This window comes from Sapajus apella, unplaced genomic scaffold (assembly GCF_009761245.1).
Source record: "Sapajus apella isolate SASKATOON/1434 unplaced genomic scaffold, GSC_monkey_1.0 scaffold97, whole genome shotgun sequence".
NCBI classification, from domain to species: domain Eukaryota; kingdom Metazoa; phylum Chordata; class Mammalia; order Primates; family Cebidae; genus Sapajus; species Sapajus apella.
The window spans coordinates 4,622,568-4,644,617 of record NW_022437037.1 but is presented as its reverse complement, the minus strand read 5'-3'; the positions used below and the strand labels follow the sequence as shown (position 1 = coordinate 4,644,617).

General features: G+C 49.6%; 1 protein-coding gene across 25 annotated transcripts in view; it reads left to right on the top strand.

Annotated features, from left to right (window-relative positions):
* The window catches only part of FNBP1 (formin binding protein 1), a 169,180-nt gene extending 153,980 nt beyond the window's left edge, over positions 1 to 15,200 (top strand). For 10 of the 25 annotated variants that reach the window (XM_032257568.1, XM_032257590.1, XM_032257588.1 and 7 more), the window contains 4 exons: positions 1,798 to 1,930; positions 5,093 to 5,214; positions 5,540 to 5,679; positions 8,936 to 9,670. In XM_032257568.1, coding sequence (XP_032113459.1) covers positions 1,798 to 1,930; positions 5,093 to 5,214; positions 5,540 to 5,679; positions 8,936 to 9,114 — 574 coding nt within the window. In that variant the 3' untranslated portion in view covers positions 9,115 to 9,670. Of the gene's footprint in view, positions 1 to 1,797; positions 1,931 to 5,092; positions 5,215 to 5,539; positions 5,680 to 8,935; positions 9,671 to 14,173 lie in introns of those variants that run through there. The other 15 variants (XM_032257585.1, XM_032257591.1, XM_032257581.1 and 12 more) reach the window with 7 other exon arrangements.
* The last annotated feature ends 6,850 nt before the right edge of the window (positions 15,201 to 22,050 follow it).

Genomic DNA, 22,050 nt, shown 5'->3' with positions numbered 1-22,050 from the left:
CAGGATGGTCTCGATCTCTTGACCTCATGATCCACCCGCCTCGGCCTCCCAAAGTGCTGGGATTACAGGCGTGAGCCACCACGCGTGGCCTGCTCTAGACTTTTCATGACTCAAAGCCTTCCAAAGGTGCCCTGCCTTGAGGGCCAAATGAGCAGAGCCCTTTGGTCTTAAACCCCAACACGCCCGAACTTCTCTAGGGATGCCTGCCCACACTGCTGTGGGCTGCTTCAAAACAGGGTTTCTTTAAGGATATGGGATCCACCATGTGTAGCTTTAAGGCTCTGTCGCTTACCTGTCGTGGATTCTAGCTGTGGATTCAGTTTCTTTGAAATAGATGTGTGTTAACATTGCCAGAGCAATTAACTGCTTGTCAGGTGAGCATATTGCCGTCCGTGAGACCCAGGATGCCAGCGTAGCTTGGGTTTGCATGAAGAATGCACACGTGGAAATGTTTGTTTTATTGTTCGTTTGTGTTTGTTTTTGAGACAGAGTCTCGCTCTGTCGCCCAGGCTGGAGTATAGTGGCACAATCTCGGCCCACTGCAACTTCCACCTCCTAGATTCAAGCAATTCTCCCGCCTCAGCCTCCCAAGTAGCTGGAATTATGGGCACATACCACCACACCCAGCTAATTTTTGTATTTTTGGTAGAGACAGGGTTTCACTATGTTGGAAATACTTGGGTTTTGAAGCCAGATTCGGTGGCTCATACCTGTAATCCCAGCACTTTGGGAGGCCGAGACCTGTGGATGGCTTGAGGCCAGGAGTTCAAGACCAACCTGGGCAACATGGCAAAACGCCTTCTCTACTAAAAATACAGAAATTACCCAGTCTCATAAACTGGTCTCAAAATAAGTAAATAAATAATTTTTTTTTTTTTAATTCTTGGGTTTTGTTTGTTTTTCTTGTTGTTTGGGGCAAAGGGAAGGGCAGTATTAGTATATGTTCCTCATTTATTGGGGACAATGAGGAGATACCATCCAGAGACGGGAACTAAAATTTAAAACTCAGCTTCTGTATTTATAGCCCTTGAGAGCAGAATTCCTACAGAGAATTGCCAGGATGGACGCTGGCCCAGTAGTCCCTTATAATGCATACTCTAATCTTCCCACATTTCCATTCATACCTTTTTTTTTTTTTTTGAGATGGAGTCTCGCTCTGTCACCCAGGCTGGAATGCAGTGGCACAACCTTGGCTCACTTCAACCTCCACCTCCCGGGTTCAAGCGATTCTGCCTCAGCCTCCTGAGTAGCTGGGATTACAGGGACATGCTACCATGCCTGGCTAATTTTTTATATTTTTAGTAGAGATGGGGTTTCACCATGTTGGTGAGGATGGTCTTGATCTCTTGACCTCGTGATCTGCCCACTTCAGCCTCCCAAAGTGCTGAGATTACAGGCGTGAGCCACCGCGCCCGGCCCTCATTTGCTTTTCAAAGTGGTAGAATATTGGCTGACAAAAGTAACACTGGCCTAGCGCAGTGGCTCATGCCTGTAATCCCAGCACTTTAGGAAGCCAAGATGGGCATATCACCTGAGGTCAGGAGTTCGAGACCATCCTGGCCAACATGGCAAAACCCTGTCTCTACTAAAAATACAAAAATTAGCTGGGCGTGGTGTCACACACCTGTAATCCCAGCTACTCAGGAGGCTGAGGCAGGAGAACTGCTTGAACCCAGGAGGTGGAGGTTGCGGTGAGCCGAGATCGCACCACGTACTCCAGCCTGGTTGACAAGTGTAAAACTCCATCTAAAAAAAAAAGAGCAACCTTTACAGCGTTCTACTTGTTCTTCCTTTCAGAGATGCCATAACAAAAATGAAAGATGTCTACCTAAAGAATCCTCAGATGGGAGATCCAGCCAGTTTGGATCACAAATTAGCAGAAGTCAGCCAAAATATAGAGAAACTGCGACTAGAAACCCAGAAATTTGAGGTATGAAACTTCCATTGTCAAAAAGCTTTGCTGGGCCAGGCGCGGTGGCTCAAGCCTGTAATCCCAGCACTTTGGGAGGCCGAGGCGGGTGGATCACGAGGTCAAGAGATCGAGACCATCCTGGTCAACATGGTGAAACCCCGTCTCTACTAAAAATACAAAAAATTAGCTGAGCATGGTGGCGCATGCCTGTAATCCCAGCTACTCAGGAGGCTGAGGCAGGAGAATTGCCTGAACCCGGGAGGCGGAGGTTGCGGTGAGCCGAGATCGCGCCATTGCACTCCAGCCTGGGTAACATGAGTGAGACACCCCCTCTAAGAACTCCTAAAAAAAAAATAAAAGCTTTGCTGGAATAAAGAAGAAAAGATGTTCCTCGGTGTAGAATGGTGTGGGCCCCTGACAGTCCTCTCACTGGGGGAGACAGTGGGAATGGCGGTTTGTGTCATGAGTTACAGTCAAAGGAAAAATACACTGTTCGCTGTTGAACCTTCTGCTTCTTATCATAGCCTATGTTAATTGTGTCTGTAAAAACCGGCAGTGTCGGCTGGGTGCGGTGGCTCACACCTGTAATCCCAGCACTTCGGGAGGCCGAGGTGGGTGGATCACCTGAGGTTAGGAGTTTAAGACCAGCCTGGCCAATGTGGTGAAACCTCATCTCTACTAAAAATACAAAAAAATTAGCCAGACATGGTGGCACGTGCCCGTAGTCCCAGCTACTCGGGAGGCTGAGGCTGGAGAATCTTTTAAACCTGAGGGGTAGAGGTTGCAGTAAGTCGAGAATGCACCATTGCACTCCAGCCTGGGCGGCTGAGTGAGACTCCATCTAAAAAAAAAAAACACACACAAAAACTGACAGTGTTTAATGTTTTATTCGTATACAGTGGGGGGTGTGGGGGTTGTTTATTTTTTTTAATTTTGGAAACAGGGTCTTGCTCTCTTGCCCAGGCTGGAGAGCAGTGGCATGATGATAGCCCACTGCAGCCTTGATCTCCTTGGCTCAGCCTCTGAGGAGCTGGGCTTACAGGCACATGCCACCCTACCCGGCTAAGTTTTATTTGTTTTAGAGCCGGGGTCTTGCTCTGTTGCACAGACTGGTCTTGAACTCCTAGCCTTAAGCCGTGTTCCCACCTTGGGCTCCCAAAGTGCTGGGATTACAGACATGAGCCACCACACCTGGCCAGTATTTTTTTGTCATTTTAGTTATTCTGCTATGTCTCATGGTAATCTAATTGGGAGTATAGAGCAATCCATTATCCCAGTGAATCAAAAAAGCAATGAAAAAATTCACTGAAGTATGCAATTGTTCTTTTTGCCCATTATGGAAAGGGTGTGTTTGTGAGAACCAGCAGGAAACACAAATGAGAAACAGGCAGGAAACATAAATCATAAAGGTTTGAGGGAGGGAGAGGAGCACTCAAAAGCTGTCAACAAAAGCCTCCTTAACCCACACTCCACACCACACTGAAAGACTACAGAGCATGGGAAATACATCAGCAACCAATTCTACCAATCAGACTGGTAGACTGTTTCCAGCAATGAAAGGTCAGCTATGGCGTTTTTCATTCTCTTTTTTTTTTTTTTTTTTTTTTGAGACGGAGTCTCGCTCTGTTGCCCAGGCTGGAGTGTAGTGGCATGAGCCTGGCTCACTGCAACTTCCACTTCCTGGGTTCAAGCAATTCTCCTGCCTCAGCCTCCCAAGTAGCTTGGACTACAGGACATTCTACCACAGCTGGCTAATGTTTGTATTTTTAGTAGAGACGGGGTTCTACCATGTTGGCCAGGCTGGTCTCGAACTCCTGACCTCAGGTGATCCACCCACACTGGCCTCCCAAAGCGCTGAGATCACAGGCGTGAACCACCACGCCCAGCCAACTTTTTTCATTCTTTTCAGAATCCATCAGTAATGTTCATTTGAGCTTTTAGAATTTAGAACTGTCCTTTTCTGTTTTTGTTTGTTTGTTTTTTGAGACAGAGTCTCACTTTGTCACCCAGGCTGGAGTGCAATGGTGCCATCTCAGCTCACTGCAACGATTCATCTCCTGAGTTCCAATATTCTTGTGCCTCAGCCACCTGAGTAGCTGGGACTACAGGCCGGGCCACCATGCCCAGCTAATTTTTGTATTTTTATTAGAGACAGGGTTTCACCATGTTGACCAGGCTGGTCTTGAACCCTGACCTCGTGATCCGCCCACCTTAGCCTCCCAAAGTGCTGGGGTTACAGGCCTGAGCTACCGTGCCCAGGCTTCTGGTCATTTTTATTCCTTTGACTTCTTTATACTGTTTCAGATGTTGCTGAAGATTATTTTATCTACTTTAATTTTTAAGTACAAATTTCATTTCTATCAAAAAAAGTTAAAACATGGGAAGTGTGGCTTTCAAACCAAGTCACTGCTTAAGCATGGCTGTACCCTCAGGTGTCACAGGGTGACCTCATGGTCAAGAAGGAACTAGGGCCGGGCATGGTGGCACACGCCTGTAATCCTAGCATTTTGGGAGGCTGAGGCAGGCGGATCATGAGGTCAGGAGTTCGAGACCAGTCTGGCCAACATAGTGAAACCCTGTTTCTACTAAAAAAAAATACAAAAAATTAGCCAGGCGTGGTTGTGGGTGCCTGTAGTCCCAGCTGCTTGGGAGGCTGAGACAGGAGAATCACATGAACCTGGGAAGCAGAGGTTGCAGTGAGCAGAGATCACACCATTGCACTCAAGCCTGGGCAACAATGCAAGACTCCTTCTCAAGAAAAAAAAAAAAAAGGAGCTAGAAGTGGCTTATCCAAGATTGCACCACTGCTTAAAAGCCCAAGGGAATAACGCAGTCTGGTATGCTTTCTGCCCCGTCATGGGCAACCACATAAATATGAGTTTGCTTCTACGTCTCCAACTTCGAGTGAAATGGAAGCACCCGCCCTTGAGTACATTTAAACAGTCAAATGCAGAAAATGTGGCCATTCTGCCCCCGTGTGGACCTTGTCACATTGGGTTAGATGACCAAGAATAGCTCCTGAGTTTGAGACCTTAGGACACTCTGGGCTGGCCCTCCGATGGCTTTTGGGACCTTAGGACGCTCTGGGCTGGCCCTCTGATGGCCTTTGGGACCTTAGGACGCTCTGGGCTGGCCCTCAGATGACCTTAGGTTAGAGTCTCTCATTGCTTGTGTCTCCAGGCCTGGCTGGCTGAGGTTGAAGGCCGGCTCCCAGCACGCAGTGAGCAGATGCGCCGGCAGAGCGGACTGTACGACAGCCAGAACACACCCACCGTCAACAACTGCGCCCAGGACCGCGAGAGGTACAGTATCTGCACAGCACCTGCCTCTGGCAAGGAAGCCTGCTGGCTTTGTATTTATATTTTTAAATTTCGGAACCTGGAAATAAGCATAAGGCACTTGTTCGATGCCAAAATGCCTGTGAAGGTGGACCTGTCACTTTCCCCATGACGCAGATTTATAATTCCACACAGGCTGGGTGATCTCAGTGTGCGGATGATTTACCATGGTCTCAGTGACAGCACTCAGTGAGGGGCAGGGGTCGCAAGCGCTTTGCAGTCGCAGGGACTCACTCTGAGTCCTCCCTGGGCCAGTCGCTTTAGTTGCTTTGTGTTTTCCTTTCTTGAGCAGCCCAGATGGCAGTTACACAGAGGAGCAGAGTCAGGAGAGTGAGGTGAAGGTGCTGGCCACGGATTTTGACGACGAATTTGATGATGAGGAGCCCCTCCCTGCCATAGGGACGTGCAAAGCTCTCTACACGTTTGAAGGTGACATTTCATGTCTGCTGGATTCCCCTGCCTTTTATAAACCATAATATCTGCGTCACTCTTCTTTCACTTTTCTTCCTTTTTTTTCCCCCCCAGACAAGGTCTCACTCTCTTGCCCAGGCTGGAGTGCAGTGGCGCAGTCATGGCTCACTGCAGTCTTGACCTCCCGGGCTCAAGTGATCTTCCAGCCTCGCCCTCCTGAGTAGCTGGGACCATAGGCGAGCACCACCATGCCTGGCTAATTTTTGTATATTTCAGTAGAGACAAGATCTCACTATGTTGGCCAGGCTGCTATTGAACTCCTGGATTCAAGCAGTCCTCCCACCTCAGCCTCCCAAAATGTGGTGATTATAGGTGTGAGTCACTGTGCCTAGCCACACTGTTCTCTGTGACCAGAACGTTCTTTAAAAGTCTTCTAGATCTGGCCGGGCATAGTGGCTCACACCTGTAATCCTAGAACTTTGGGAGGCTGAGGGGGACACATCACTTGAGGCCAGGAGTTCAAGACCAGCTTCGCCAACATGGTGAAATCCCATCTCTACTAAAAAGACAAAAATTAGCTGGGCATGGTGGCACACGCCTGTAATCCCAGCTACTTGGGAGGCTCAGGCACAAGAATCACTTGAACCCGGGAGGCGGAGGTTGCAGTGAGCTGAGAGCACCACTGTACTCCAGTCCGGGTGACAGAGCAACAGCAGCCTTCCAGATCTTTCTCTACTATGCTTTTATCCTACTCATGGTATGATTATTATTTGGTTATGTAGTTTGACTTGTGGTTCATATAACTTAACAGCTTCCAGAGAACTTCACTGCAGTGGATGATATGGAAGATGATGATTTCATCCATTCATTTAACATCTAGTATCTATAGAGCTCCTGTCTTGTGAAGGCCCATGAAGGAGTGGGGTGCAGGTGGTACGATATGGCACCTGTCCAGAGGGAAATCAGCCAGACACACTTAAGGAGCGGCCAGCGGCTGGGCGCGGCGGTGCACGCCTGTAATCCTAACACTTTGGGAGGCCGAGGAGGGCGGATCACGAAGTCAGGAGATCAACACCATCCTGGCCAACATGGTGAAACCCCGTCTCTACCCAAAATACAAAAATCAGCTGGGCGCAGTGGCTCATGGCTGTGATCTTAACACTTTAGGAGGCCGAGGTGGATGGATCACAAGGTCAGGAGATCGAGACTATCCTGGCCAACATGGTGAAGCCCCATCTCCGCTAAAAATACAAAAATTAACTAGGCGTGGTGGCATGTGCCTGTAGTCCCAGCCACTTGTGAGGCTGAGGCAGGAGAATCGCTTGAATCAGGGAGTCAGAGGTTGCAGTGAGCCGAGATCGCGCCACTGCACTCCAGGCTGGGCGAGAGAACGAGACTTCGTCTCAAAAATAAACAAATAAATAAAAATTTTAAAAAATTAAAAGGAGCAGCAGCTTGCAGTGTTTGCCAGAGGAGGGATACAGAGGAATGGGGAGGACAGGGGAGAATGAGGTCGTTTCCTTAAGGAAGTTTCAAGAACTTGCCATGCATGGGGTTGTGTGGCCAAGCATGGGTGTCTTGTTGCTGGAGCCTAGATGTCTTAAGTCCTCATAGTGAAATGTGGCACTAAAAATTGGGAAGTCCCATTTGGGGCGAGGTTGGAGAAACATCTGGATTTTATGTGGCAAACACTGAGGAGCTATTGAAGGTCCTTGAGCAGGATGTTGATGCGGTGAGAGCTGTACCTTAGGGAAGTCGTTGTCAGAAGTGTAGGATCAATTAGAACACAGGTGGATGGTTAGAAAGATGAGCCTAGTGACCACCTGTGGTGGCTCACACTTGCAACCCCAGCACTTTGGGAGGCTGAGGCAGGCAGATCACCTGAGATCAGGAGTTCGAGACCAGCCTGACCAACATGGTAAAACCCCATCTCTACTAAAAATAAAAAATTAGCTGGGCATGGTGGCATGTGGCTGTAATCCCAGCTACTTAGGAGGCTGAGGCAGGAGACTTGCTTGAACCCAGAAGGCAGAGGTTGCAGTGAGCCAAGATCATGCCATTGCACGCCAGCCTGGGCAGCAGAGCAGGACTCCGTCTCAAAAAAAAAAACAAGGGAGACCAAGATGGGTGGATTACCTAAGGTCAGGAGTTTGAGACCAACCTGGCCAATATAGTGAAACCCTGACTCTACTAAAAATACAAAGGTTAGCTGGGCGTGGCGGCAGGTAGTCTCACCTGTTTGGAAGGCTGAAGCAGGAGAATTGCTTGAACCGGGGAGGTGGAGGTTGCAGTGAGCCAAGATCGCACCATAGCATTCCAGGCTGGGTAACAAGAGCAAGACTCTGTCTCAAAAAAAAAGAGAGAGAAGCAGTTGGAGCCATGGAAGTACCTTTCCCCCAGGAAAGATCCAAGGGAAACGGAAGACTAGAGAAGAGGACCAAAGATTTCTCCTGGGGGAGATGCTTGCCATTTGGGGAGGTAGGAGAAAGAAGCCCTGGAGGACGTAGAGAGGTTCTTAGAGAGACAGAGGTAGGAACCTGCACATTTCTGTGTGGAACGAGAAAGTTTTGCAGCAGTGGATGAAGGGTCAGTGCATCTGACAGAGTCCCGCTCTGTTGCCAGGCTGGAGTACAGTGGCACAGTCTCGGCTCACTGCAACCTCCGCCTTCCAGGTTCAAGCAATTCCCCTGCTTCAACCTCCCAAGTAGCTGGGACTACAGGCGTGTGACAACACACCCGGCTAATTTTTCTTTTTTGTATTTTAGTAGAGACGGGGTTTCACTGTGTTGGCCAGGATGGCCTCGATCTCCTGACCTCATGATCCACCCAGCTTGGCCTCCCAAAGTGCTGGGATTACAGGTGTGAACCACCGCGCCTGGCCTGGATTTCATCCTTGATGACACTTGTTTCATTGCAAAGGCCACAGTTTGCTTTTTTTTTTTTTGAAACAGAGTCTTGCTCTGTCACCAGGCTGGAGCACAGTGGCGCAATCTCACCTCACTGCAACCTCTGCCTCCGGGGTTCAAGCGATTCTTCGGCCTCAGCCTCCCAAGTAGCTGGAACTACAGGCATGCGCCACCACACCTGGCTAATTTTTGTATTTTTAGTAGAGACGGGGTTTCACCATGTTGGCCAGGACGGTCTCAATCTCCTGACCTCGTGATCCACCCACCTCAGCCTCCCAGTGTGCTGGGACTACAGGCGTGATGGCCACAGTTTGCTTTCTACCTGCATTTGCCAAGAAATCTAAAGTGTCCCGATACTGCTTTTTCAGGTCAGAATGAAGGAACGATTTCCGTAGTTGAAGGGGAAACACTGTACGTCATAGAGGAAGACAAAGGCGACGGCTGGACCCGCATCCGGAGGAATGAAGATGAAGAGGGCTATGTCCCCACTTCCTATGTCGAAGTCTATTTGGACAAAAATGCCAAAGGTGCTAAGACTTATATTTAATATGATTAAAAAAAAAAAAACTTAAAAAAAATGGAGTTGTTTCTCCCCACACCTGTGACTGTTACAGGCAGTTCTTCAAGAGACTGGCTGGCAAGCACCACAGTGCCGTGTTCCTGTAGTCTCACGGTGGACTTCAGGGCCCGGGCACCTGAATTGCCTTGTCTTGTTTGGGCTATGATCAAGTTTCACTTGCTGATGAAAATTATGTGGAAAGCTGCCACCTGCCAATTTACAACTGTGTCATTCGACATCTGATAAACATTTCTTCTTTTGGCCGCATCTGTAGATAAAAATAAGTTGCACTGTAGCTTCTAATTAATCTTTCTGAATTTAAAAGCCGGCACACATCCTGGAGGTGCAAAAGACTTCCCTTCTCTTGTTCATATCTAGTGTCCACCATACATTGAGCTACATTAGGAGGCTACACATTATAAGTGAACAAACTGAACTGTGCTAGTTTGTTAAACGGTATACTCATTCACTTGGGAGGAAGTCACAAGTAAAGACCATCTCCTTCTTCTTGACTAAAGCAGTAAATAAGATTCTTAGGTTGGCATCCAAAGTGTGTATTTTTACTTAAACATGGCCAGCGCCCTTGGTAGGGCATCACGAGCAGCCTGTGAGGTCTGTATGATCCCAGACAACCAACTGAACGCTGGAAAAGTTTGGTGAATTGACCCGTTGATTTTTACATGGGATTACAGATTTTCCAAATGTCATCAAATTGGCGTTTTTTTTGGTATGTATTTGTGTTTTTGTTGTTGTTTTGAGACAGGCTCCAGCTCTGTTGCCCAGGCTGGAGTGCAGTGGCAGGAACTCGGCTCACTGCAGCCTCCACCTCCTAGGTTCAAGCGATTCTCCTGCCTCAGCCTCCCAACTAGCTGGGATTATAGGCGTCTGCCACCACATCCTGCAGATTGTTGTATTTTTAGTAGAGACAGGGTTTCACTGTGTTGACCAGGCTGGTCTCAGACTCCTGACCTCAGGTGATCCGCCTGCTTCTGATTCCCAAAATTCTGGGATTACAGGCGTAAGCCGTTGTGCCTGGCCCCAGCTGACAGCTGGTCGGATGTGCTAGTGCTGTTTAGATGCGGTTATTAAAAGCGGGGTGTATCCACGCATCAGCTCCTTTTGGCTGTGATTTTCTCTCACCCTTGGTTCTGTTTCTGCTGCGCTCACGCGTGCCCAGGTGGGGCTATAAATAGAACGTGGTGTGGCAGCAAATGCTCTCCCCACAGACACAGGTCTCAGCATGGTGCTGCTCAAAGAGTTTGGGGGTTTGCTTTTGGCTTTTTTTGTTTTCAATCATTGGCAAAGTTTGGATTTACTGGAAATTATTTTAGAATGTCTGGCTCATTTTATACAATTAACGGTAGCCAGAAAGAAATAAAATGTCTCACCACATCGAAAGGAATCTAGGCCACATGATAATTTGCATTTTTAAATTGGCACTGCTGTGGGAGGGTAGATAGTGAAACTGGTCACACGCCTAGATGGTTGCCAGGCATCTCCCTGTGCCCATTTTGAGAGTCTACCCCGAGATCATAGAGAAGCCACGGCAAATGGGTCAGAATGAAGGTGTCAGGTTCAGATTCTCTTTTGAAAATTATTTCCTTGTGTCCCTCCTACTTTCAAGTAGGAAATTAGCCCTGGCCTCTACACTGTGGGTTCATTTGATCAGCTCAAGTCCATTTAAAGCTGATTTTCCAAGCAGTAGCCGCACATTTGCTTGTGACTGTGTTTCAAGATTCTCACAGCCAGTTAACCTGTACTTGGTGACAGACTGATTTTTTTTTAAAACATACTTTTTATTTTGAAATAGTAACAAGATTCTCGGGAAGCTGCCAAGATAGGACAGAGAGGCCCCGGCACCCTTCACCCACCATCCCCCAATGGCTTCTTCTTACACAATTACAGCATACTATCAGCCTGAGTGGTAAAATATATATTAACTTTGTAGTTCAAATTTTTTTTTTTTTTTGAGACAGAGTCTCACTCTGTCTGTCGCCTAGGCTGAAGGGCAGTGACGTGATCCTGGCTCACTACAACCTCCACCTCCCAGGTTCAAGTAATTCTTGCCTCAGCCTCCCAAATAGCTGGGATTACAGGTACCCACCACCACACCCGGCTAATTTTTTTTTTTTTTTTTTTTTTTAGTAGAGACAGGTTTTCACCATGCTGGCCAGGCTGGTCTCAAACTCCTGGGCTCAAGTGATCCTCCTGCCTCAGCCTCCCAAAGTGCTGGTACTACAGGCGGAGCCACCTTGCCTGGCCCACATTTCTTTTGGATATTTTTGCTGACATAGTATCAATAAGCCACCCATCCTGGCGCCAGGCCTCATTAGGAAAACTGTTTCAGTTCTCCTTTGTAAGGATTGCAGCAAGAAAATAAGCTGACCCTTCGACCACAGGGATCTGTTTAAATGAGCAGTAGGAAGTTTCCAGCTTCACCCGAGTAATCAAGTAAATGGGAAACTTCTAAGTTATTAAAATCTGACCTTTCTATCCAATGACAAACTCATTTCCAATCTGTTAACTCCTGGACAAAGCAAACCAAAACACTGCAAAAAGAAAAATAGGGCAAGACAACATTAACTGTAAAAGCCTGCTTTGCAAAAAGACATCCTGTCTAGCTGTGTATTTTCTTAATTATTCAAATTTAGTTATTCAAATTTAATTCAGAAACTAGCTCAGTTGGTTTCAGGGGAAATGGGGTGGGAGGGGTTTGGGCACATACATTTATGATGATAATTTTAAATTTTTGATCATTACGTTGTATGCCTCAGTACTCTCACAGGTGAATCTCTGTAATATTGACTAAACAGTTGAAGTCATTTTGTAAATTTCAGGTCCATCTCATCAATGCGTGAAATAGTAGAAAACAATACCCATAGAATTGGGAATCTCCATTTCCACCCAAAGTATACTTTCTCTTTTTCTAGCAGTTAAATAAAAGACTGTTAAAAGAAGCAAAATCTCAGCTGCTTATACAATTTTCTCCTTCTATTTGAAAGTTACACTTAGAGATTAATATGTACAGAGAAGCCTTCTCTCCCTACTGTGTTTATAAGTCTGTCCAACCTCCCACAAACACCGCCCTCCTTAAACCCATCTGATGTGGGCAAAGCCACGTGTCCTGAGGCCCGTAACTCAGTACAGCTGTTTTAATAATGCCGGTGCACCTTTTGTGGTCGTGTGTGTGTGTGTGTGTGTGTGTGTCTACAATGTGCTTATTTAATAACTGCCAAAATACTTAGACTAGAGTGACTTTTGATGGGTCAACTGGATTGTGACTTTCTTTTGTGGTTTTTTTTTTTTTTTAATTGCTGTTAAATATTTCCATAATTCCCCCACAGAAGACATGTGTATATTCTGCAACTTAAAAACTAAACGGAGTACTTGAATGAGTTGTTTTAATGTTGTACTTTTATCTGTTTGTTTTATGGGTGTCCTGCTGCCTAATGACCTTTCTGTTTTTATAATTGCCGGAAAGCCGCGAAGCCTCTCGCATGGGGAGCTAGGCCCCCGCTGCGGCTCCGCACTTGAGTTTATTATAAACTCTGGGGTTCTGAGTAAGTTTCGTTTGAATACAGCAACACGATTGTCTCTTTCTATTCTTATCCTAAAAGAAAAGACTCTGTCTGGCATCTTTTAGTTGTGCCCTCGTATCTGCCTCTCTAATAAATGTTATATTTTTTCTCAGTATTGTGTATTTTAAGTGATTTTTCATCTTTCCAAGAAAATTATTCTGTGTAATGTGAATATTTAACTCTTTCATCTCCAGTAATAGGGGATTGTCTAGCCAAATGCTTTTTTAAAAATTCTGCCTCCTACCCCCGCCTCTTCCTTTAAATGATGGCACCTCCCCTGTTTCTGATCCTGCGTGCACTCAGGGCCTGGGAAGTCTGTTTCTTTTGTTTCTTTCTCTCTCTGTGAGATGAAGAACTTTTCACTGTTTATCACTGAATGAACACAGAATGACACGTTTTCCTTTCACCAAAGATTTTACATTGTACTGCTGAAGAGCCGAGAGTTTCCTTCTGAGAATCAGGCCTTCATGTCCCTTGCACCATTCTAGGAAACCGATGCGTTTTTTTTCTCTTTTTTTTTTTTGTTTTTGGAGTTGCGGTCTCACTGCAAAGTTAAGGTCACCCAAGCTGAAGTGCAGTGGCGCAATCTTGGCTCACAGCAGCCTCGACCTTCCTGGGCTCAAGCAATCCTCCCACCTCACCCTCCTGAATAGCCAGGACTGCAGGCACATGCCAACATGCTGGTTAATTTTTAAAAATTTTTCATAGAGATGAAGTCTGGCTATGTTGCCCAGGCTGGTCTTGAACTCCTGAGCTCATGAGAGCCTCCCTCTTCAGCCTTTCAAAGTGCTGGGATTGCAGGTGTGAGCCATGAGTCTGGCCCCAACCTCTGTTTCGTTTTTTTTGGTGGTTGTTTGTTTTGAGATGGAATCTCGCTCTGTTGCCAGGCTGGAGTGCAGTGGCGTGATCTGGGCTGACTGCATCCTCCGTCTCCTGGGTTCAGGTGATTCTCCTGACTCAAGTCTCCCGAGTAGCTGGGACTACAGGCGCACGCTACCACGCCCAGCTAATTTTTGTATTTTTAGTAGAGACATGTTTTCACCATGTTGGCCAGAATGGTCTCCATCTCTTGATCTCGTGATCCACCCGCCTTGGCCTCCCAAAGTGGTGGGATTACAGGTGTGAGCCACCGCGCCTGGTCCCCAGCCTCCGTTTCTTACTTTCTCTCAAAACTAAACTTACGAGAAAGATGAGCTGGGGCAGATGGCCTCATCAGTGTCCTATTTGGGCTTCTCCTTCCCTGAAGGAAAGACCGGCTGAAGGCCAGAGAGAAAACCGTGAAAGTTCCTCATCTCAGACTTGCCCTGTGATAACCACCTGCTCTAAGATGCTGCCTCCCACCCCTTACCTCCCCTCCCACTACCTTCCCCCACAAGGCGGTGCAGTTTGTAGCCAAGAGCAAAATGCCCGCCTAGAACCTGCGCCTTCCTGTCTAACAGAGAGTTTCTCTGTTTCTCTTTGTGTTGTAGATTCCTAGAGGGGAGTGCCAGCAAGCCTCGAGCCTTGGGTGAGCCTTCCTGGAGGAGCCTCCGCCTGCTTGTCCCCACAGGCCTCCAGCGCCCTGCCCTGTGGATGGCCCACCCCTCCGCAGCCCCATCCCTGAGGGGCAGCCCCTCTCTACGGCATGCTCCCTGCCCTCCTGCCCAGCCCAAGCCACCACCTCTTGAGGGGACAAGTCTCGCCAGCGCCGCCACCCCCCCCCCCCCACGGCTCTGGTCAGTCCTCATTGCTCTCCCTGCCCACCCCACAGGCCACCGAGACAGTGGGACACACAGCTCCTGCCAGCTCCTTCCTGGGCCCTTGGTCCACCTGGGCTCGTCCTGGTGGCCCTTCCGCGCTTCACACAGTGCCTTTTGTGAAAATGTCATCACGGGTCCCCTGAGGACACAAGGCAGGTCTGACACACACCAGGCGGACAGAGCGCTATGATGTCATCCGTGTGTCACTGACTGTCTGCTGCAGGAAACACTTCCTCTTCTCCCGGGTCTGTGAAGTCCTCAGTGGTTGTTTTCTGATTCTAGGCTTGCACCTCATACTAAACGTTGACTCTTCATCATCCCTTCGACCTGAGAGCATCTGGTGGGCAGGGGGCAGGGGCACACACACACACAGGCACACATGCACCCTCACTGGTACACACCCGTGCACACACACACACACACACACACACCTTTTGGTTTGGCGCCCTGCCTTCAGTGGCCTGGGAAGGTCCACTCTGGAAGTCGAATTCCAGCTCTCGGGCCAGCCTTGCCCTCCCCGTCACTTCCCTGTCTCTGAGAACGGCAGATCATGCGCTTGTGAGTGAGGCCCTCCCCTCTGCACCGGCTCATTGCAAAGTGACCATCGTCTTCTTTCCACGAACCCCAGGATGATGAGCATCTGAGGAGGTTAGCACTTTCTTGGTGTTTTTTGTTTTTATTTTTGTTTTTTTAAGACAGAGTCTCGCTCTGTTGTCCGGACTGGAGTGCAGTGGCGGGATCTCGGCTCACTGCAACCTCCGTCTCCCAGGTTCCAGCGATTCTCCTGCCTCAGCCTCCCAATCCCAAATAGCTGGGATTGCAGGCCTGCATCACCACGCCTGGCTAATTTTCACATTTTTAGTAGAGACGGGGTTTCACCGAGTTGGCCAGGCTGGTCTCAAACTCCTGACCTCAGGTGATCCACCCGCTCGTCTCCCAAAGTGCTGAGATGACAGGCCTGAGCCACTGCGCCCAGCCGAGGTTAGCACTTTCATCACCAAAGACCCCATGCCTCTCTTGGTCTTTTGAGGTGTCCCACGGCCACCACCCCTGTATTTTATGACGAGCTCTTCAGGGCATGTGGAATGAGTTGAGTTTGCTTTTTCAGCTGTTTCTTTCTCTGAGTTGGTTTTTTAGGAAAACCTGGGGTCTCCTAACCTATGGCCCCCCACACCTTAGAGCAAAGCAGCCCCTCCTCATTTGGTGCAGAAACAGTCAAGAGGAACCACTGGCTGAGGACTCCTGTGACCGAGAGCGCCACAGAAGCCTGGGGATGGCGTCGGCCAGCTTTACTCTTTGCTTGGCTTTTGTAACTAGGTAGTTCCCTCAAGCATCCTCAGTTCCTCTTGACGTTTATGAATCTAAGACAAGGAAGGCCTATAGGAGCCAAAGGGACAGGGACAGAAAGGACCGGTCCCAAGGGATGGGCCCATCTTTACTCGTGGAAACCAGGAAATTGCTCCTCTCAGCCAACCAGGGTTGACCACACACCACCCTTCCGGAGCAGCTCAGTCAGCCCTTGGGGACGAGAAACCACAAGCAAGGAGACGCCGAGGCTCGGCAGGTGAAGAGGAAGTGGCTTCGGGTTTTTAAAGTGGGCGAGTGTGAGCCTGACTTCCCCGGGGTACTGCACACCACCCTCTGAAGGCTCAGGGCTCGGCAAAGCCGTGGGCTTCCGGTCCCTGCAACGGGCGACCTGAGCGTGGTGCACAACGCATCAGTCCTGCAGGAGACACAGGGTGGGCGGAGTCAGGGCCGCACCTCTGTCCCTGCAGACCAACAGGTGCACAGCCCTGCGAAGGCCGCCTCCGCCCACAGGCCCGACAGGGATTGCCAGGAATTCCTGACGTCGCCAAGCTGACCGCTCTCCACTCCACAAGGATGCACAACGGTTCTTTAAAATCTGGTTTTAGAGTTTCAGGACTGCATGTGCATTGCATCTTTCAGGGTAGATTCACTTCTCGCAACATAGTGACAAAGGTCTAAGCTGCAGTAATTTGTTCTTTGTCGCCCCCGGTATAGGATATGCTTGTATCTTTCTGTAACAACTCTGCCTTTTTTCTAAAAACCTCTCCACCACCTGTGTCCAAAAAGAGTGCTCTTAAATGCTGAACCTGGGTGCTGCTTCCTGGCCAGCCTGCGTGGCTCCGTGGAAAGCTCGATGCTGCCCAGCCGGGCTGCTTAGAGGAGGTCAGTAGCCCTGTGAAAGCTGAGGTGTGTCATTTACTCTGGGAATCCTACTGTGAAATCACGCCTGCATTTTGACGGAGCAGTTTGCACAGAGTAGAACGTGGAATTTCCCATGAGCGTCTCCCTCCTCCCCCGTCGCTGCCGCCGTCACTTCGCCGCCGTGCTAGGATACTGTTGTGTTGTAAGATGACTCATTTTAAAAGAACCTGCCCTGAAAATGACTTAGAAACGAACGGAAGAGAGGAACTTGTCCTTTACCCAGTTTTTCCTTTGCAGGATGGGAAAGTAGGAAAGGGCACGGAGGGCTGTCATGAGACGTTCCTCGGAGGTTTTCATCCCGGGGAGATGAGCTGCGGCTTGTCTGACCGGCACAGCACAAAGCTCTCCATGCCTTTTGGTAACATCTGTCATTACAGAAGAAAGTTTACACAACGTCAAAAAGTTACGTTCATGCTAAGTGTTTTTCCAGAAATACTGGTTTCATGTTTCTTATTGGCTTTGCCTTCTGTGCGTACATCATCCAAAAACTTCTTTTAAAAAAGGTCCAGAATTCTATTTTAACCTAATGTTGAACACCTTTAAAGCGTTCGTGTGTGTGTTGCACTAATTCTAAACTTTGGAGGCATTTTGCTGTTGTGCGGCCCGTCGCCACTGTAAAGGTCCTAGAGTTGCCAGTTTGTCTCTGGAGATGGAATTAAACCAAATAAAGTGCTTCCACTGGAAGGCTTCTATTGACCTTGTAACTATATGTTAATCCTCTAAGTGTTAAAATAAAGTATAACTTCTGGCATTGTGTCATGGGACTGTTTTGTTGCATGAAGAGAGAAGCCTAGTCATGAAAGAAAGCATTCTGGTGTGGTTGGAAGCCCCCTGGGCTGGGGGGGGCTGGCCTGTGGGAGGAGCTGGAGGCCAAGATAGTTCTAAATTCCATCCCCACCCACGGTGGAGTGGGAGGCTCTCAGACGGTGGTGACTGGAAATTCAGGCTGATTTAGTGCAGGGATTCCAAGAGGCTTCTTATGGCTAGGAGCATTTAACTTGCTACTCTAGCTCTTTGGGGACCCCACTGCTCAGGGCTGGGGCAGGGGGAGGTGGTGAAATGAGGGCATGCCCGAGTTTCACTGATCTGATATCACCAGTGCTCAAGCCGGTATGCCTGGTCGTGTGGCTGGAATCGCTCGTTTCTGTGACGCTGCAGGCAGTGCAGAGCTGTTTCATGTGGACAACTCTGAGAGGCAGCAGCCTTGTGCCCGGCGCCCACTGGACATGTGCAGAGGGAGGCCCTGTTTCCACAGCCAGCTTTGAAAATTGCACCCCGGCCTTTTGGGGGAAGATGCGATTGGTTTGTGCCCACATTTCTCTATGTCCTAAGAGGTTTTTTAGCACTGTTTTAAGAAAACGGTTGTCCGGGAAATGGTGTATTAGCAGCTACACCAAGTGCAGGCCTGGCAGCTCTGCTGATGCCAAGTGTCCTCAGAGAGGGCAGGAGGTGAGGGCATCAATGAGGGGCCATTGGGAACCTCTACCCACTAGCACAGGCAGCTGGCTTCAAGACACCATTGAGAATTCCTGGTTCCCAGTGTGACACAGCGTGGCAAAAGGGAACAAGGGGGATCTATTGTCAACCTACCCCAAACCCTCTTCTCTAGGTTGTCAGTAAAAAGTCCATTTGGGAAGAATATTTCGGGGCTACGCCCAGCAATCTGTGGGGTGGAGACAGCCTGCACCTGTGCCCCGCCCCCTCCCCAGCCTTCCTTCTCCAAGAGCTGCACCAGCACTGAGGCGCCTAGAGCTGAGCCTGCTGGTTTGGGGCCCCCATTTCCGCTGGTGTGGATGTCACAGAGGTCGGGAGCAGTGGGGGTGACTAGTTTGTTTGCTGCTGCACTGGGGAAGCCTCTTGAAGTAGGAAGTTCCTGACTCACAGGCTCTAGCAAGGCCACAAGCCTGTGGGGCCAGCTCCTGAGGCGGGTCAGGAAATACCGGCCCTCCCCATGCCCCACGCCCTCCACCCACCCTGGGCACGCCTGGGCCTCAGAGGCAGCTCATCTGTGCACAGAGGGGGTGGGGACCCCTGGCGGAAGCAGGCAGTACAATGCGGCTGCGGAGGGGAGCAAGGAGGCCGCCTTGAGGTGAGGAATGAGATGGAGGTGGGCAGAGGTGGGGCTCAGGCATGCCTCCTGCTATTTTTTAAATTTTTTTATTGAAGCGAAAGACTCAGAAATCATGAAATTCATGGGAGAGCCTGGAAGCCCAGCTCTGAACTGCTGCTGCCAGAGACGCATGGTGGGAAAGAGCCACCTTCCAGACCGGTCCCCAGCTCTGTGCACCCGCGTGGGGAAGGCCTCCTCCTCCCTGGCCCCTGCAGCCCTCTCCCAAGAGGGAAGGCAGGGATCTGTGTTGCCAGCGCCCTCTGAGACCTGGCATGAGCACGTGAAGGTTGCCAGCAGGCATGTGGCAGCCCCTTGGTGTGTCAGCTGCTTCTCCAGGGTTTGGCCTTGACTTGAGCACTCCTGCCTCCTGTTAGGCCTCCAGATGGTATAGTGACGGGCACATCTCCGGACCACAAGAGAAGCAGAGGAACGACCATATCTTGTCCTCAGAGCTAAGGGGACAGAAGCTGTGGAGGGAACACAACCCACTCTCCCCAGGGGGATGGAGAAAAGCTCCCCTCTGCCCTGCGCCACCTGCTGGAGCCCAGGAGGGGTCCACATTCCGTCCACACAGCCTCTGGCTGCCGCACTGGGCCAAGCTCGCCCTTCAGAACCTGTCCCAGTTCCAGCTCTCCACACGCCCCCTCATCTAGGCTGGTCACTGGGGTCGAATCAAAGGAAGGAATGGAGGCTGCACCCTAAGAAACTGGGCCACCTTTCCACTGCATACACTGCCTGCTATCTACTGCTCCTAGCTTTCCCAAAGGCATGCGTTTCTTCTGCACCCCTCTCACCCTTGCTCCCTCCAGTTAGCAGGTGTCTCTCTGTGTAACTGGTTAGAGGAGGGAAGAGCCAGAGATGGCTGTGATTCCGAAGCCCATGCCCACTTCCACCAAGGCTCTCTGGGGCTCAACATTAGGGAGCATTAAGACCCTTGGGATAATTTATGTTTGCACTGAATTTAAAACAGAACGAAGGTAGGAAACTACAGTTTTTGGGGGCTGCACCTTGCAAATATATTCAGATGCAGGTTTGTGAGCAGTGCCATGGCTGACAGAACCACAGGCAGGCGGCAGGTGCCCCCCCCAACACCCCACACTGTGCAGGGGCGGCCTTCCGACTCCTCTAAGAGGCGCTGCTGGAGCCACACCCTGGCTCAGTGCAGAGGAGCGGCCACCGTGGGCAGCACACTCAGAGCGAGGCCTGAGCCCAGCCTCCCCAGCCAGCGAGCACTGCCTGTCCCTGCTCAGTAATCAACCACAGACTTCAGATACCAGCATCTAAGTTTGACCAAACTCCTTGAAAGCCAGGTATTTTAGAGAAAAATATAAGGAAACGTTTTAAGGCAAATTGGTACCTACATCTAGCTCACCTTCCTGTAGTGCAAGAACTATCTCCAAACCTCCTGTCTTCCAGACAAAGCTCTTTCATTCTCATTTTCCATGTGAACATCAATCACATTGACATGTAGCTAACCTTCAAATGTGAACAAAGCCAAAAATACTGCTTAGACAGTCCCACATACATACAGCCATGAAGACCAGGGTTGCCTTTTCCTCTTCCGGGGATGCTGTCCTCAGGCACTCAGCATGGTCCAGTTTCACAAACCATCACAGACTTCCCTAGAATGCAGCCTCTAGCAACACTAGGCCATCCTGAACCCCTGGGAAAAGAAACGTTTACCTGTATACCAAGATTGGGAGAGGGCCAAAGTCTGCACATGGCGTGGGCTGGGCTGACTTCGAGGGTTTTGTGCTGTGAGACCTAACGTGCCTATGAGACTGTCCAAGACCAAAAGCATGTCAGCAAGCGGCTGGGTGTGGTGGCTCACACCAGTCATCCCAGGACTTTGGGAGGCTGAGGCAGAAGGATCACTTGAGCCCAGGAGTTCGGGGCCAGCCTGGGCAACAAGGCGAGACCCTGTGTACAAACAAAAAAACCTGTCAGCAAGGCCTCTGGTGCTTCCGTGTGAATGTGTTCCCGACAGGATCAAGTGTGCTTTCCTCATCAAGGAGCAGAAAATTGCTGGGAAGGTGTTAAAGGCACAAGCACAGTCAGAAAGCTCAATTTAAAAATGAAGCTTTTTTCAGCAATGAAAAAAAAAAAAAAAAAAAAGAGGGATGAGGGAACTGCATCCAAGGAGCTACCTCTGGGGTGGGGCAAGGCGGCTGACTTGGGAGGGCCCAGGGGCTTTCCATGGAACTGGCAATGTCCCATCTTGGGTCCTTGTCACCGTGTTATCCTTGCGTATGCTAAAATGCTTCTGTACGCTCATATTCGATCGTGGTAGGGAAGCAGGAGCCTAGAAGTTCAGCTCCACCTGAAAACTAATGAGGCACAGTCCAGGCCCGTCACGACCTCAGATGTTTACATCTGAGGAAGCAGCTACATAACGCCCACAAGGAACATTCCTAGGACAGAGAAGGTTCAGACGCCACACCACAGTATGTGCTTGAAGATGAGCACAGTCAGACTCTGATGCGCTTATGCGCTAAGATGCCAACGATGGCTTTCTTTAAATCAACAGAGCAATCCGCTGTCAGGCTGTCAGCCTACCTGACAGACACAGCATAGCTTTTCGATAGCTAAGACCCTACGTAAGAGGAGGTGAAAACAGGGAGGGGCATCCCTCCACTAGCTTCTGAGGACGCTCTACTCTACCTGAGCAGCTTTCAGTAAACTCCTCAGTGACTCTGTGACTCAACTTGAGTTTCTTCCTGTGAGAGATCCAAGAACCCTCTCTTGGGGTCTGGATCAGAGCCCCTTTTTCCTGCAACAATGGGATTTCACAAATAAATGTTGATATAAAAATCTCAAGTTCTTATCTCCCCAAAAGAAGCCCCAGCAAAAAACTGAGGCTGCTGAGCCCCAGCATCACTGAGCACCCAGGGCCAGTGTTCTAAGGGGAGGGAACCCCTGCTCTTGGCCACTCTGTAGCCACCTGCCCGAGTGGCCAGAGGGGCACTGCTTGTGGGATGTGCTGGCCTCAACCACTGGCCATATCTGGTCCTACTTCTCTGAGGCTGGGGCTGATTCCAGGAAAGGAGACATGATGGGCCTTTAAAGCCACTGGGTCCCCTCTTCTGCTTGCCTCTGCAGCCTCCAGGTGGACTCTGGTTTCAGAAAGCCACATGGAAAGCTCCTTCCCGGGCCTGGTGACCTGCAATGTGAGCCCCAGGGCTCGGTGGGCTGTCCCCATGGCGCACAGGCTCACCTTCCCTCCAGTAACAGAATTAACCTCAATGAAGGAGAGACGACAGTGCGGCTG